The sequence below is a fragment of the Camarhynchus parvulus genome, chromosome 3 (genome assembly GCF_901933205.1).
Source record: "Camarhynchus parvulus chromosome 3, STF_HiC, whole genome shotgun sequence".
In the NCBI taxonomy this organism is placed as follows: Eukaryota; Metazoa; Chordata; class Aves; order Passeriformes; family Thraupidae; genus Camarhynchus; species Camarhynchus parvulus.
Window position 1 is genome coordinate 86,363,091 of NC_044573.1, and position 17,834 is coordinate 86,380,924.

The 17,834-nt window shown below is 41.5% G+C and overlaps 1 protein-coding gene across 3 annotated transcripts; it reads right to left on the reverse strand.

Moving 5' to 3' along the window:
- Positions 1 to 8,762: 8,762 nt before the first annotated feature.
- LOC115902628 (glutathione S-transferase 3) lies at positions 8,763 to 17,834 on the reverse strand. 3 transcript variants are annotated; one of them, XM_030946285.1, is made up of 7 exons: positions 17,704 to 17,834; positions 15,253 to 15,359; positions 13,416 to 13,467; positions 12,556 to 12,688; positions 11,260 to 11,401; positions 10,091 to 10,222; positions 8,763 to 9,544 (listed from the first exon to the last, which is right to left on the reverse strand). In XM_030946285.1, the coding sequence occupies exons 2-7, from the start codon at positions 15,337 to 15,339 to the stop codon at positions 9,401 to 9,403; spliced, it is 690 nt and encodes a 229-aa protein (XP_030802145.1). In that variant the 5' UTR covers positions 15,340 to 15,359; positions 17,704 to 17,834; the 3' UTR covers positions 8,763 to 9,400. The 3 variants fall into 3 exon arrangements, with proteins under 3 accessions (XP_030802145.1, XP_030802144.1, XP_030802143.1); XM_030946284.1 differs by lacking the exons at positions 8,763 to 9,544; positions 10,091 to 10,222 and adding an exon at positions 15,838 to 15,935 and having other exon boundaries at positions 10,234 to 11,401; positions 17,704 to 17,818; XM_030946283.1 differs by lacking the exons at positions 8,763 to 9,544; positions 10,091 to 10,222 and having other exon boundaries at positions 10,234 to 11,401.

The window sequence follows — 17,834 nt, forward strand, 5'->3', positions numbered from 1 at the left end:
ATGGAAAATGGGATTTGGGTGCCAAGATATGGTTCTTTCCTCTAGCACAGACCCACATGTGATGTGGGGCATTGCTTTACACCCCTGCAGCAAACATCAGTACAATTAATCTGAAGATCTGTTCATAGAACCCACACTGTTATCAAAATTGTATTTGTCTGTCTAAAGCCAAGGCTCCACTAACAAAGCACCTCACTCTGCGGAATCTCAGGACAAAAGTCTCCAGGTAATGTTTTCCTCTCAGGTGGAGTTTTGTAATGGTTTCTCTGCCTGGCAATTGCTGGCAATTTCTTCAGAGGATGCACTTCCCTTAGAGGCTTCCTGCTCTGTAATTTATGTAAATCTGTAATTTATGTGCTTCGGGGTTGATGCTGTCAGCAAAACTGAACTGTATGGTGCTTCTTTACACTTTGCCTAATTCTAACTCTCCCATAAGTTCATAATATACTGAGTAAAGCATGACATTAAATGCATGTGTCTGTATTTTTTCTATGTCAAACCCAGTTACTACCAGGCCACCCTAGAGAAAATTCCTAAATATGAATCAGAAGTCCAGCAGAGGCCCAGAACAATCCCCAGCTGGCAGAACAGGTACCCTGTTTTGGAATACCTGAACATTATGTAAACGCATGCTCTACCAAGCAAGGGCATGGTGATGCCCGTGTAATGCAGATGTGGCTCCAGTAGGAATGCAGCACATACAGAGATAGCTGAGTAGGAAAGGAGCATTTGTTCATACCTATCCAGTACTGAATCAAGATTAATCTATTCCTGCTTTTGAGGTGTTTAATACCAGCATGCACCTGAGTGTATGGAACAGAGACCACAGAAGAGCATGCATGTAACTGTAGTCTCTTTGTCCTCTCTGCAGTCTCAAAAGCTGCCAAGGACAGCAGTAGGCTTGGTGGCAAAGAATGGGAGGGAGAAGTCCCTAATTTAAGGGTCAGGGACAACTGAGTGGTTAAGCAAAGCATTCTGATACTTTTTGGACTTGCTGACTATGGCCACATCCAGAAATGTTTTTTGTTCCCCTTCTACCCATTCTTGTTTGGCAGAAAGACTTTCTCCTTTGTTCTCTTTTTATTTTTCTTCCAGCACAGCCTTTCATAATGTAATTACAAAGCTCCTTTGGAATCTGAAGGTAATCATATCAAGGAGGTTGCTGTTATCTATAACTTGAATAGGTGTTCTGCAAACCTCTAGAGCAGAAAAGAAAATAAGTTTCTTCTACACATGATAAAGCCACACCCATGAATATTCAAGAAGTGGGCATGGGGCCCAGGTGCCGCTGAAGGGATCTGGGCTTGGGCAAAGGCAGATTTTAACTAGTGAGTAAACCATGCCCTGGCATGTCACCTTCCCACTGTGCTCTGCAGACACACTTCCTTGTGCTGTAGATGAGGTAAGTTCAAAGTCTTCTCAAAATGTACCTACCTGCAATCCTCACAAAACACCAAGCAGCTGGCCTGGGGAATGATGCCTGATTGCAGCATTCTCTCAGAGGTGAGCACAGGGTACATCACTAAACGCCATCAAAGAATTAAACATAGAAGCGTAGGAGGATTCTCCTCATGCTGCTTATTGCACTCCTAACCATGCATGCTCGTAAACTGACACACAACACCACTGTGATAAAGATAATTTGAGTCCACATGAATAGTTTGAACAAGTAAGGCATCACTCAAGCCTTGCTGCAAACCTTCAGTGACTGCAGGAAGCTTTACTGACTGCCCAAAGCAAGGTCAACCAAGCCCTCACACATATTTCCCTGAGCTCTTTGACTCTCAGCTGGACCACTGGCATAGGAAAGTCTGAAAACAATAACCCTAATTCTGATTTACACCCACTGTAAATTTACACCCACTGTAGTGCTGTGAGGAGAGTTTAAATGGAGACCTGGTTTTCAGTACATTTTTATTTGGATTGTTTGGTCTTTATTGATGTAACTGTCTCAACATGGTCAAAGGGCTGCTTTATCGAGGCGTGAGATAGGCAAGAACAAGGTTTCAAAGATAACTGAAACATACCTTTAGTATATTTTACAAATGTAATTGTAAAATATTTAACTTAAATAGCTCATGTATTGTAAGTACATCATATTTTGATAGAAACTTGTATTAGTGTACGTTTCCTCTATTTGGTATCTGTTGTGTGTTCTGGGGGTCTAGGGGTCTGGGGGTCTTTCTAAGACTCTCACTTTATGTGCATTATTACAACTAAAACTACTAATAACCTAAACTTAGGTTTAAAGAATATTTTTATTTTCTACTACTAAGAATAGGGGTGGGAAAACCTTTAATCAAGCCAACAAAAGCCTGTGAAATCAGCTTCATCAGATGGTGGCTCAGGGCTGATGATGAGGGAGGAGGCAATTTCCTAAGAGCAGATGGTCCAACTTCAGAGAAAAGCAGATACAAGTCAGATGGCACAAGCCTACAACACAAGGTTTAAAACCACACAGTGATCAATACTGGGATAACCTGCCTTTCATAGTTTAATCTTTTTGCACTGGAGAGCTGCCTAGACCCTGAATGTTCAATATCTTTCAAGATTTCACTGTGTTCATTATATCCTTCGCATTACTTTCATCCATTTAAATTTCTGGCATCAATGACATTCTCTAACAATGAGATCCACTGTCTCAGTGTGAAAATGTTGCTTTTATTTGCTTGTATTTTGCTGCTTTTATTTAATTGTGTTCTTCCATTTCTATCATAAGATAGGGGAGATGAAAGCCCTTCTCTGTCTCTTATACTGAAATCACATGCATAAAAAATAATTTATCTAATAATTTTTGTAACTAATTGATTTGTAATTCGCTTCTCACACGCATTTCTTAGCTCTGCTTTTTTCCTTCTGTATTCTTTCTATTTTACTCTGTTGGTTGTATTTCCTGATTCTCTCTTATTACATCTGCATTCTGTAAGAGTGCAAGAAACTTCCAAACATTCTGTCTTCCTCAAAACTGAAAATGTATATGTGTGCATAACTCTTTGATTTAATTTCCTGCAGAAAAGGAAACTTGGAGGGCACTTTCTCTTCTACCATCAGGACAGCTTCCATCAGTTGCTGGACTTCTGTCCAGAGAAGTTTGACAGATTTGAAAAATTGTAACCAGCTTGATTCAAGAGGAAAAATGTTTACAGGAATTAAAAACCTAATGACTTTTCTGAGTTTTGCTCCAGAACAGAGGCAATGAAGTTATTAACAATCTAAACCTTCATTTCAGGTTTATTTCTGCATCCTTAGTTCTGTAGGTTGCGCATGTACAACAGTTGTTATGTTCCCATAAAAACTACAAATGAAAAAATATCAGAAGAAATTGGCAATACAAGATACATAAAAAGTGAAGGGAAAGATAATTGCATTGAGTCAGATACAAACATTCATGTGCTTTTGTTCTCTTGTTCTCAAAGGGAGGTTCTCAATGCAAGTTTGATAATGGAACAGGAATCTGGTTCATCTTGCCCAGCTAGTTAGCAGCACTATAAACTGCTATCAGTGCCCAGTTCACAAAGGCAACAGCTCCCTTACACATAGACGCCTCTTTTCATCAGCCTGCATGGTGAGAGATTAAACAGAATGGATGTACACAGAGACCTTACCACAGCACTTACCATTATTGAAAGATGGCTTGGGTGTGCCTAAGAACCATGCTGAAACTGCCTGTAGTCTTTATACACAAGGTAATGAAATTGTAATAATAAAATACAGGATGTACACTCATGTTAGAAAAGTGTTGATGGGGATATGTTTCACTGCTGAAAGTGGAGATTGCTAATCTTCTATATTGGAATGAGCAGAAAAGACACAAAAATCTTTGGGGCCCAAACCTATACAGTTCAGTTGTCAGGTTTGAAGAGGCATCCCTCTTTCTTCAAGGAGAGACAAGACACTACCCAATTAGTGAAGTCATATGTGGGAAGGCTAAAAATTACCCCCAGATCCTGCAGATACATGTTCTCCAGCCTCAGCCCTATACTGCCTTCATTTTAGCGCCTGTTACTATTAGCAAAAAAGCACCATGGCACTAGAAAAATAATGTGCCTGTCTAATTAAGACACAAACACTCCTGACATAGCTGTGTTTTGCTCTGTGGGCATACTCTGGGAGAATGCAGAACAAGATGCTCTGAAAAGTATCAAAGTTATACTGCTTATTTCAAAGATGTCTCTGTGCAACCCATTCTGAAACTTCTTAGAACTAATTGTTCAATCAGGTTTTCAAAGGAATCCAGAAGAGTTGTCCAGATCACCCCTTGACTAATGTTCTGCAGCAAAACTGTCTGCTGAATAATAGCAAGAGTTAAATAAGATAACTACATCCTTGAGAAAGTGAGTGGAAGGATATTCTCTGCTTGAACTAATGTGTATCCAAGTAGGCTGGCAGGGCTGGGGTCCTATGTACCAAGCTCTGGCATCTGAGGCTAAATGATCAGGTGAAGCTCCCCTTCTCTTTCCAGAAAGGCTAACATTCCATTCCATCTCTGGGATGACATTTCCAGGTGTGAGATTAAATGGTAGAGCTGCAGTGTTGAAACTGGTCTGAAATGAAAAGTAGTACTTGTAGGGTAAGCAACACAAATCTGCAGCATAACTAGAAAATTGTCCCCTGTTCTGCGTTAGGATTAAGTGATGCCTACAGCTACGTAGCTCTTGGGTCAATGTCAGAGTCAAACATACAGTGATGCTATTTGAAAATTTCCACTATACACTAAGGTCACATAAGCATTTTCAGATGTCAGTGGCACACTGGGAGCTGGCATATGGCTGATTATCCACTGTAATCTTCAGCTGCTCCTCCTCTGAGTTCCTGCTTCTCACATCAGTGGGAATTTAGGCAAACTGCATTTAACTAGACTAAATGCCTCTGGTTTACTAATTCCTATGGATGGAATACTGATTCAGATCCATGAGTTTCAACTTTCCTACTTATTATTGCTTTGTCTACTATGAAACGTGCTAATTTTTCTTTTACCTCTTTGATAAAAATGCGAAATAGTGAAGGGCCAAGGAGCTGGTTTGTCTCTTCACCTACCTAATATGTAGTTGCAGAAGGGTCAGGACCAGGCTCTTCTCAGAGAACCATAGTGAAAGTAGAACAGGGAACAGGCACAGGCTGCAGCACAAGAAGTTCCAACAGACATCTGCACTGAAACAGAGCCTGGAAGGAGCTGCTGGAAATATGTGTATATATCCTTCTCTCTGCCCTGCACTCCAAGGCGGTTTGCAGACATGCTTCCACTTAGGTGCTGAGAGGTTAACCATGCCTTACAGATAAATTACATTCTGATAATATTATTTGTTGCCACTGACTCCAAAAGTAGTCACACATTAAAACCGAGCATCTGGTGCTTAGAGGTTGCTGCAGCAGGGTCTGTCCCTCAGGTGGGTGTACTTCTGGGGCTCTGTGGCTGAGGACGGCTCCGGGCTGCGCCGCCTCGCTCCAGCCAGACCCCACCGAGGGCCCCTGCGGAAAGCGCAGGGCCCCACCTGGGGGTAGGAAAAGTAATGGCAGGCTAATTCCATGCCCAGAGCTCCCGAACTGTTGAAAGGGAGCCCGGGGACACGCCGAGGAGTTGCCTACGACTCAAATTTTTCCCCAGCAGCAGCCTTTCCTAGGAGCAAGGCTGGATTCCGAGTGCAGCAGGTTCCTCCTGAGAACTCGTCTGCAGCAGCAGCGGCGTGCAGGCGCCCTGGTGTCCACGTCCTGCACGCCTCTGGAACGCGAACTCTGCCCTCTTGGACCTCAGAGGTGTGGCCAGCACCAGCAGGCCCCGGTGATCCCCGCTACCCGCTTGGAAACCCGCTGAAGGACCAGCCTTTTAAACCAGGCACGGCTGTGCGGGGCATCGGCTCCAGCGGCGGCTCCGTGAGGCCGGCCACGGTCGATTCCAGGCGGCCACGGCCGGTTCCAGCCAGACACAGCCGGTTCAAGCCGGTTCCAGCCGGCCACAGCCAGTTGCAGCCGGCCACACAGCCAGTTCCAGCTGGACATAGCCGGTTCAAGCCGGTTCCAGCCAGTTCCAATCGCCCCCCGCAGGGCGCGGCTGAGCCACGGCCGGGGAGGGAGTGGTGAGTTTAACAAGGGGCCAAACACTGCGCGGCAGAGTGCCAGGGGAAAACAGTGGAGAAAGTGCCTGCGAACGCACGAAGAGAAGGAGGGGAGAAGGCAGAGGAGTCGGGAACAAAGGAGGGAGGTTGAATCTGGGAAGAAAAGGAGCGGGAGGAAGGTGTTCAAGTTTTTGTTTTTCTTTCTCACCAACTATATTAATTGGTTATAAAGAAATTTTCCCCAAATCAAGTCTGTTTTGCCTATGGTGGCAATTGGCAAGTGATTCTAAACATAGGAATATCTGCCAAATGCCTGCTAGAAGCAGTGTTAGGAATCCTCCAGTCAGTCGACCTGGCTAGTTTTCCCTGGATCTGGCATCATGCTTTTAAGAAGCATGCAGGAGACTTGAAAAATTCCTATGAATAGCTGATGCTTCTTTTGCACGTTCAGATGTGCTTAAACAAATAGCAGAGTTTCCCTGGAATGAACTGCAATCTACCAAAACATCAGCAAGCACATGTAAAGATCCCATGCCATCATCAGAAACCATAACTAGTACTAAAGCAAATATCCTCCACTCACTAGTAGATCAGTGAGAATTATCCCAATGTTTTCAATGGAAATGAACTTGTCATTCCATTGGCAGAGTGTTTTAAACCAAAAATGGTTGTATAGGATCACAACCCTTACCTCCACCAAGCATAATTTAATTTGGCTATCAGAATGATGCTCAGGCTGATTTGTACATAAATAGGTCTTACCCCAGAGCAAGAGTTGAAGAAAACCCCTGGTCCTTCTTAGAGAACACATCAAAACTGCCTGTCTAACACCTAAGTGATTTGTGACAGGTTAGAGTGAAATAAATCTTGAAGTTACTGTGCATTAAGTAATATTTAGCCAGGAATTACTGGGTTGGCAGCATTGAGAGACATAGGAGAAACAGCAACAAACATCTGTACATTTTACTTGTTTGCCACTGTCTTGAAGGTTGGTAATAGAACTGAAGAGTTTTTATGTGTTGTAAAAACTTTACTGAAGTCAGCTAACACCCTAAATAATTACTGCTAGAGTGCTTACCAGGACTCAAGGTTGCTCAGTAAAAAAAAAAATTCTGTAAATGACTTAGATGTAAGCTGATTTCATTCCTAGTTTGCCCAGAATATGGAAGATCACACTAACAGTTTGTAAACCTGCTGCTCTTTACAGGTTAGAAAGTAAATTGACAAACTTGCATGGGAATATAAAAATAAGAAGGTTATCAGACAGAGTTAACTCACAGCACTCTGCAGCCTTGCATAAGGAAACATGGCTGTAGATTTTGTATGGAGAAGTCTTCACGATGTATAAACACCTTTAGGTATTTTTCATTTCAAAACAAACCAAGAAGATAAGTAAAAAAATAATGAAACAAAATTGGAGGTTCTTATTAACAATTAACTGAAATATCAGGAAATGAACCATCACCTGGGCCAGACCTGGAGCCTTACAGGGTACGTATACATTAGTGGTCTGGAACAGAAGGATGTTTTAAAAATTAATTTCTTAACTGCGCTTTGGCTCTCATCATAATGTGATCTTGGAGTGTACAAACTGGAGTCTTTCTGGATGAAATTAAACTGAAAAATGTGCTTCAAGAATGCACCAAATGCTGTTTAAGTGTCATTCAGTCCACACAACCACTCTTGAGCTATGCTGAAGTTAACCCTGTCCCAAAAAGATGCAGTGTTGATGACAAGGCTTCAGTGCCAGCTGTTCTTCTGCTCACATTCACTGCTGCTGTACCACTCTATTTACTAATAGGAATAACCATCAGCTGTTAGGCTTATCACCAACAAGTACTGCCAGAGGCACCTCCTACATCTGCTGCATCTTTGCTTGTGGAACTCTTGAACAGCATTACACAACAAGTTTCCTCATTTTGTGAAGAAAAAGTTCACTTAGCAAAGGAATTATGATCAACAACTACAGCGTTTTCCAAACTTTTCTAATGAACTAATCTGAGATTAAACCAAGGACTGAACTGTAACTACAATTGACATTACATTAGCTGATAAATTACTGTAGGTCAATACAAACTTTGTATACCTGGCAGTGAGGGGAAAGTGTTTGTAGCACTGAAAACTTCAATCTTGCTGAAGCTGGGGAGTCTGATGAGCTCACAAGTGGGGAACTTCATCAAATATCAGATGAGTGTACTTACTACATCGCAGTGTCAAGGAGCATCCTTATTTCTCAACCCACAGCTAACACAGGAATAAACCAGGGCCATCAGAGATTGAGCACAAGTCTTTTCTTGTAAGCTATATCATTAATGTAGAACTATAAATAAAAAATATGAAACATCAAGGTAATATCCTGCAGAGCAGCTTTTCATAAACTAAGTGCCATTTTTTGAAGTGATTAAAACAATTTTAAATTCCTTTGTCTAGCTGTCTGTGGAAACCATGGAATTTTAAAAAAAGAGGAAAAGAAACATTTTGAGTTTGGTTGGTCCTAGATAGGAGCTATATCAGGTTTGTGCAATGGTTTACTACCTCCCCTTCACATCTCCATTCTCTTGTTTATAAACACAAACAAAATATACCTTTCCATGAGGCATGTGAGTTAACAACGGCTGTCCTCATATCAAATAAAAAGAATTTATCCTCCAAGAAAAGTAAAAATTATGTTTGCAAGCCCCAGCTTTCATTCACAAAACAACAGGACAATGTGACTATATAAAAAGTTTATTTGATTAGTACAGTTTATTTGATCTGTCCTCTAGATACAGCAGTTAAACAAAACCATCATTTGACAGTCAGTTTATTTCCTAATTCAGTAAGAAAAGTGCAGCTTAGTTATAAAGGCACAGTGTTGACATTTAGACAAGTCACTGATGTCCAGTAGAACTGACAGGAGAAAGAACTCACTCCACTTTCTTTAAAAACCACTTGTTTCTTTTGCCAACAGTGATATTAAAGAAGAATAAAGGCCTATATTGGAAGCAATCATCATATAAAAATCTGACCTGGATCTAGAAAAAAGTCCTCAGAAATAGCACGACATACTGAAGCTATCAGTCAGCGACTCACATTTCTCTTGTCTGCTGTTCCACAAAGTCTCTAGGAAGACAGTGTGCTTGCTGCCATTTCACTTGCTTAAAATCACCAGAAAAAACCTCGAGATGAATGAAGGAGAAAATAGGCTAGTACTGAAGTGTTATAAAAGACACCTGCCTGCTGTATTTTGTGTCAGGGCATGACCTCTTTCCCATTGAAACACTTCTGGAACACCCCTTTGCCTTCCTTCACAGTGTAATTGGACGTGTGCAATCAGGCAGCTCTCTTACAGCCTGCAGCCAGGCAAACTAATTTGCTTTTACATCATAATACATGCGGAGAACTCTCCTGACAGTCTCCACATATTTATCATCAGGAACAGGTTTCCTCTGGCTTCCTGGCTCCAGAAATTTCTTGATTGCGGGGATGCTGCTTATCCTTGCTTTAAATGCCTAAAAGGCAAACAATAAGTACAGGGTATTTAAAGAACAGAAAGTAACACAAGAAAAAAACCCTATTTTACTGATTTGTGTAACATCCTTTAACAAGCTGTATGTGGAGACAAGACAGGAAATATGGTTTCACGTGTGGATGAATTTTACTCCCACTCTCTTCAACCCTTTTATTTTCCACAGTAACAAATGAGCCATCTATCTTGTATTGATATGGGATGAAGTGTTAAGTTATCTGTGCTTTCTAATATGTATATTACTCAGATTGTTCTTGTGATCCAAAAAGTATCTTCCACTTAGCAGTACCACAGAACTGGTGAGTGTCAAAAAAAGGGAGGGTGCATTTCTTCAGCTGTGTACAGGGGTTACCCCAAAAAATAACACTTTCTCTAGATTAAACATCTTACAAGGCTCTTCCTAAAGCAGGAAAAGCAAGACTACAATGAAAAAGTAACAAATGTTAGTGGAATTATTTACATGGAACAGACTTTGAAATATAATTTATCACATTTATAGCCATATGAACATCTTGTTAGTGCAAGGTACCTGTAACTGAGGAAAGCCTGAGAGCACATCTGACTTCTTCTCTTCTACCATTAAAATGGCTTCAAGAAGATGAACATCTGCCCAGCTAAAATTGTTGCCAACAAGGAAGTCCTGCCCATGGTCTTTCAAAACCTAGAAATGTCATAGATGAAAACACTCAGGTGTGGATAGCCAGCTGAGGTTCATGTTTTCAAAATTCACAGGCACACCTTCTTTGACAACACTACTGTCTCTTTTTCATCCTTCTCTCCCATGCAGCTAACAGGGGGAACAGGGCATACACCAGCAGTCACTGATCATTTTACAGCAGAAATCCAGAATACCAAATCTCAGACTTCTTCGTACCAATCCTTTCTTCCTACAACTCTAGGTAACCTTGGGTACTAGACTATAGGGTTAGATACCTTCTTGGTATTCACATCTTTCATGTCTAATTTATCTGGATTTTTTTCTATACATTTTTACAGCTTCAATGGGAAAATAGAGAGTATAAAAGAGAGGCCTATGAAAGTATAAAAGAGGTATATAGTATAAAAGAGATTGGCCTAAAGCATTAGTGCTAAGATGCAACAAGTGGAATATAGGGCAGAATGCACCCTGGCAACCACCTATAGGAGACCTTGCAAAGTGAAAAACAGTTTTCCTTTAGTCTTTAAAATGGAGAGGAACTATTCCTGCTAGATCATCCTGTCCATGCATATTAATTTCCATTGAGAGTATCTATTGGGTCCTATCTCTCAAATTATCAGTTAGAGAAACACCAAGATTCCAGTATGGCTAAAAGTCAGCAGTGATAGCTGTGTATTACTGTGTTTACAAAAACCCAACTGAGATGTATTTGAAATGTTAAACAAAGACAATTAGCACTGCTTTTGCAATGCAATTACTGTGGTGGGGTTGACCCTGGCTGGGTACCAGAAGTCCATCAAAGCTGCTGTATCGCTCCCTTCCTCACCTGCACATGGGGAAGAAAATACATTGCAAGTCTCTTGGGTTGACCCACCCCAACGTATCTGATACTGCTCTGATTTCCCTCCAGCCAACACACAGTATGAATGTTCTGGTGTAAAGTACTGCACTGGCACTTCTGCTTCTGGTTGTGGTGAAACACCCAGTGTTCCCATTGTTATCCCTCCAGAATCAAGGAAGAAAATGATCCTTCTCCATACCTTTTCATACACTGGGAAATACCTGCTTGTTGCCTTTTGAGCTATTAAAGCACGTTGTTTCTCTTTATCCTCTGCTGATAAGAAAGGGAACATCAAAATGAAGCCCATAAGGTCATCAGTTCCTCCAACATACATATCAATCCTTAAAACCAAAGCAAACAAAAACCTTAAATAGAAGGCACCTTCACAAGCCAAATCACCTTATATTTGTTTTAGGATAGTAAACATTGAATTTCCCGTCCTCCTGTTGTGGTGCCTTCCCCCCCCCACACTCCTTTCCAGGCTGCAGTGTGATCTGAGAAATGCTTTTATAAGCAATCTCAAACACACCCCCTCATGGAAATGATTTCTGCAATTAAAAAAATATGTCACAGTGAGAGTCGTACTTGTATTTGTAGTGATTTTGTCTCTTTACTTGCTTAATTGTGCAGGTTTAAACAGGATTGCACAGAGATTAAGTGTGTACCTTTGGTGTTACAGATCACTTCACAATCACCAAAGAAACACACAGCACCACAAGGAGTCATTCCCAACTGACTTAATTGTCTGGATGTATCCCACCTTCAGAATTTCATCCAAAGTCCAAGCAGTTCCAAACAGATAAATAATGGGGTTGGAAGTCTGTAGCATACCAGATTCTCCATCCAGCTAAATTATCAGTACAGCAGTTCTTTAGATTGTCCCCTTCCCAGAGCTATCAGAGCAAGTCTTGTACTTGCAGATGGACCTTTAAAATGCTACATACTGAGGCAGTCCCATCATACTTTTTTTTCTTCACAGACACATCATCAAGATGTAATTTCACACAGATGTTATTTCACATGAAACCAATAGTTTTTCAACAGCTTTTAGCTGTTCTTTCCTCAGCTCCCAAAGATCTAAACCATGCACTTTTTACAGAGCAGTGGGACATCATGCAACCACAGATACTATCGATGATAGCTCTTATTGTGCAGTCAAAAGTTAGAAACTAACCATTTCTTTCCAGAGTTTTCTGGTTACAAAAGTAACTCAGCAGCTACATGCCAGTCACCTCTCGACTACCTGTGTCAGGCTGTATTAATCTTTCAGTAAGGCACAATTTACCCATGACTCAAATACTTTTATACGAAAAGTAACTGAGTTAGAACAAATCAGTTGGCTTGCATGTAACTGTGGCTTATCAGGCTGACTGCAAGTTGTGTATCACTGAGGCCCACAGGTGATTGTGCACAGGTGTGTGTGCAACTATGCAATTAATTCTACATGCATCTGAACTACTATACTAAATTCAAAAAGAGTAATACTGTTACATACAAGGCTCTTTCCTTCAGGTCCTTCCCATAGAGGTTGTACTTTGCTGCAATGTAGCTGAGGATGGCTCTGGTCTGCACCATCTTCATCCCATCCATCTCCACCATGGGCACCTGCTGAAATAGCAGGGATCCACCTAAAAGGACAGACACACATTATTTCACTGATCTAATACCTCCATGTCAGATTTCTTGCTGTCTTCAGAGGAACATTGCTTTTATGGTGAGCTTGCTGTGGGTAGCCATTGCATTAAATTGGAGTTCTTCCATCCAAAAAATAAATTACAGTGGTGCAGACAAATTAAACTGAAAAGCACAATTATTGTGGGTTACCATCCTTCCTTTAAAAAATTTCACTGAAGTTTCAGTCAGGACTGTGTACAGCAGCTTTTGAAATGAAACTGAAATGCAGTGGAGACAATCACACTAAACATCTCAACTGAGTAAAAAGTGTCTAGTTCTAAACAGTGTAAAAAAACCTCTGTTCCATTATTCAAACACTATTTGAAGCAAACATCAGATTCACAAATTTCTCTCTTATGACCAATCTTTAGGCTCTATCAGGACATAACATGAAATTCTGGGATACATATTTTCTGTTTCCTGAAGCCCATGATTAAGTCTGTGGGACCAGGTGAGATGTGTAAACAAATGGAGAATAGAAGAATCCTGAGGCCTGACAAACCCTCCAGGTTGGAAAGATACTCAGTTTGCAATTTCATCTGTACACGTGATAAAATACAGCCTCAGTGGCTGCTCACAGCTCTCAGCTTTACTCTTCTGTGTGGAAAGAAAGACACATAAGGTCTTCAAAGACTTCACACATCTTCTCTAAGTCTGGTTACACTTTTCATGAGGACTCACCTTGCAGGAGTTTCTCATACTGGTCTCGGGTTTCCAAAAACTCTTCTTCAAACTGACAAAAGAGAGTGAGGAAGAAGAGGAAATAAGAATCTTTTCACATTTCTAAAAGAGATAAACTTTTAAAGCACCATAAAAGGAAAAGAATATACATCATGGTTCTTTTCATTTCTGATGGGAAAGGGAGAACACACCAAGGACAGAAGTGCTGGCAGTATCTCCTGGACTGTCACACTTGATAAATACTGCTAAGGGCAACCCTAGCAGAACAGGCAATAAGAACTGGAGTGAGGATGGTTTGTTTGGTATTAAACAGGCAATATAATGTGTAACAATCAACAATACAGTCTAGGCTGTCCTTAAGATGCTTTCTGGAATGTGGAAAAAATCTGCTGTGCAGTATGTTGATCTGGGAGCTGGACAGGAACAAATTCTTTGGAAATTAAAACAAAGCCTTTACAAAATAGTGTACAAGTAGCAAGCCCTGCACGAGGTTTGATACAGATGCATGTTTCAGACACCTGAAGATTAAATGTTCACAAGATGAGAAAAAAAAAGATTCAGAATTGCTGGTGATCAGATGGATGTAGTTGTACTCAGTATGGCTGAGGATGGCCAGTCCAATCAGTGTTACTTATGGAGAAACTGAGTTCAAGATTAAGACACCAAAGTTAGACATCTACATGTATGGGTTTGCATGTGCCATACATGTCTGTGATCAGTGCACAACATGGAGACTAGAAAATGCTTGATGTTACCAATCCCTAAATGCCTTGCTCAGTTAGCCTCTCTCATAATATCTGTGCCACTCAGTAACTAAGATTTGCTATACTAGAGAAACCCCAGAAGATCAGGCACATTAACACACTGCCAATGTTCAACCCTAGCAAAGATGATCACAGTCTAAAATTCAGAACCCAGGTTTCTGCTGAGGAGAAGCTGAGGAAATAATATTCCATGGAAAAAATGTATTAATTGGTACTTATCAACAGGTTTTTTTTAACTTAAAAAAGAAAAAAGAAGAGAGAGGGACTTAAAACATAGGAACAAATGATGGATGGGAGCAGACAGTTCTGTCTTCTGCAAGGCCTTCAAAAAAAGACTGGTGGTCTTTTTAAAAAACTTGTATTCCTTGGCTCAGTACACAAGTAACTGTATGTACTGTAACAGCTTATTGTGTAAAAGAGGGCACTCAGAGCAAACACTAGTCCTTTGTGTCCTCAAACTGTATTACCAGTTTACCACCAAGATGGCCAGCAAATGAAAAAGTAAACCATCAGAAAAAAGTAAAGGCTGTTTTACCTGTTTTACCCAAGTATTTAGAGATTTCTGATTTCCCTACACATGTGGGTCAATTTGCTCACTACACCCTGCTAAGCTTCATCTAAACGATGCTAGACACAACATGTTTTGTGTTACAGCTTAAGGAGGATGCAGCCAGTGGAGTGAAAAATAAAACAAAAATCTCTGTGTGAGCATTCAACTGAGAAGAGGAAGGCTAGAGAAAGTAAATTGCTGTTTTACCAGGCACAGATAACACTTGTTATGGGAACAACACATCTATCAGCTGAGCAGCTCTGGCTCATTAATCAAGTGCTTAATTAAGGATTGCACATTCTTGTGTTAAGTAAGTGTCACTGCTTACAGTGTCACTGCTCAGAAAACATGCAACTTGAAGCCATGCTTTTGTGTGCCTGAAATATTTAATTACACTGAATAGCCAATGTTCATTTACTATTGCATCTTGGGATGCTTTTTCTTTTTTGACTAATAACATGTGATCTGCCTCAAAGACAAGCTTACCAGTGTGCAGCTAGAAGTTAAAAACTCTAAAACAAACCTCGACCCCAGCTGCAGCCAGCAACCAACGAATTGATTCCATCTTGCCTCTTCCATCAAAGTAGTAAAGTTTTGGTTTTGTGGACATGACTTCAAACTTTCTGTTACCTAAAAGAGTTATAAGAGATAGTAAGTTAATAATTATACAGAAATCTGATGGCAGCTGGAATAATGGTTCACTGGTCACACACAACAAAAATTTAAGTTAATTTTTGACGAAATATTTTAGCAAAGTTTCAGTCTAAACTGATTTGATTTTCTTGCTGCACAGTCAAGTCAAATTATTTCACAGACTTTTCATCCCCGTGAAATTCAGGAAAAGTAAGCATCAAGTTGCTAAGTAGGAGATAACAGAAAAAAAAAATTTAAATCACCATGAAGAAAAACCTTAAAACATTTAGAAAATACAAGTTTTAGCAGTGAAGTTACACAGACACCACTAAAAGCCAAGTCTTGATCAAGGAAAAGAGGCAGGAAACCAAGTTTCCAAAACTGGCAGACCTTGTATCAAGGAATGCCAAAAGCATCTAAACATTAATTCTACTCGTTTGGGTGAAACATGGGAATGTACTTTTAAGCCTCTCACTTTTTTTTCCAGCTGTGGTGATCCAGCAATCAGTAGAAATTCCAAAAATATCACAATATGAGGATCAGTAGAAACTTCAGAAGAATGGCCTGTTTCTTCTGTAATAATACAGATTAAAATACAGAGTTTCAGAGTGTTGCAGTACTTATCCCTCTACAGGCTGCATTTCTTTCTATTAATAAACCCTGTTGCTATGCAAAACTTTATGGACTTTTCAGATGATCCAATGCTGCTTTGCAAGCAGCATTTTAGTTCTTTAATGACTTCATAAATGAGGCTATTAATTGTTGTTTTTTGAATAGACTACTGTTTAGGCCTCAGCAGGAGCTGGATTCTGCTGTAGAGCCATAAGCCAAAAGAGCAATCAAATTTAATCACACTGGCATTTCACATGCAGAACTCCCTTATAGCAAGTCCTTGCTGCAACTGAGATCTGTTTTCCCTCTGTAAGGTGATTTATTGTCACTTCAATCCACAGTTCAAGTAATTCTGGAAAAGAGGCTCTTGGCATGCAAACAATAACCTCCAGTTTCCAATGTTCCAAGAGCTCCTTCATAAGCAGAGGGAAAAAAGACCTTGAGCATGCACGAAGTGATCTGCTTGTTAGCCAACAGCATTGAAAAGAGAGCACAAAATATGAGAGTGCATCAGGCCATGGGAATTCCAGCGAGCCTGGCTATTCCACCCCTGCCTGCTCAGGAGCCTCTGATTCCTCTTAGCTGACAGGCAACTAAAACACTGACAAGTACTATCTCTATCACTGATAAATATAGCAGTGAATTAGAAAAGTATCACTGTGAGCTACACAAAAGAACAGAATTAAACAGGAGCTACCTGTAATACAGCTACATTCACAGAGAAAGAAGAAAAAAACCAAAGGTGATTTTTAACTTGTAGTTTAAAAAACTAAAGAAACAGAAGAGTCACTCTTCCTCAGTGCACTTCTGGAGACCTGCTCTTAGCAGGCCAGTGAACAGGTCACAGGACATAAGCAGGTCACTGATGCCCAACACACCTCAAAGTAAAGGCATGGGGGGTGCTTCTTTTATAATACTTTATATATAATATCTTCTTAAATGCCAGGGGATCAACAAACTTTGAAATGAGCTGTAGCATTCTAGGTTCCTAAGACTGAGCGTGCTATACCATACTGGAAGAGAAAGTCCAACTTGTGAACTAAAATCTGACAGAAAGAGCACCCTGGTGATGGGCAAAGAGTTTCTCCCTTCTCTGCCCTTCATCAGAAAGAAGTAAAGTGGCAATTTGCAGCCAGGAGCCACAATTACTGGTAGGTTGCTGTCCATTCCCCTCAGCCTGACACCTCAACAGGAAAATGGACTTTGTGAAAAATTTGTTCCCTTACTGTAATTGATGAAGGCCATCTGGGCGAACGCGGGAATGAGGGAACATGAATATCAGTGCAAGAAGAAATCGCCCCCACGCAAGGAGAACGCGGACCAGAAGGACATCGGTCAAGAGGGCCAGGGGAGCAGCTGTGCTTGGCACGTCCCGCACATCCAGGGCTCTGGGGCCCGATCTTCCCTGCCTGCATTCAGCAGCCCAACAGAGCGTCCACTCTGCACCCGCAACACCAGCCCGGGGCGCGTCCCCTGCTCAGCCTGTGACAGGCAGCAGCCCCGGGGCCATCGGCTCCCACCTCTCCCGGGGACAAGCCCTTGGCAGACATGAGATGACGAGTGGTCTGTGCTGTGACACGGAGAGCCCGGGACCGGGAGCGGATCCACGGCTCAGGCCCGAGCCCGCCACAGACTCGCGGCTCCCCGCCTCACCTGAGCCAAGCGCCCACGGGCACCGCTTGGCGGGGGGAACAGGAAGAGGGAAATCCCAGGGGCCCACATTACTCACACACGGAGGGTTACGCGGTGAGGCCGAGCGAGCACACGACGCCCAAGGCAGAGCACTCGGGCCGGCCCCGCCCGCAGCCGCGATCAGCAGCAGCCTCAGCCGCCGGCCCCGCCTGCCGCCCTCCCCGCCCA

Coding starts and splice junctions, on each gene's coding strand:
- LOC115902628 (XM_030946283.1), bottom strand. CDS start 15,339: ATGTCCACAAAACCAAAACTTTACTACTTTGATGGAAGAGGCAAGATG. Junction 13,468..15,252: donor TGGCTGCAGCTGGGGTCGAG/GTTTGTTTTAGA, acceptor CTCTTTTGTCAG/TTTGAAGAAGAGTTTTTGGA. Junction 12,689..13,415: donor GTATGAGAAACTCCTGCAAG/GTGAGTCCTCAT, acceptor CTGTCCTTTTAG/GTGGATCCCTGCTATTTCAG.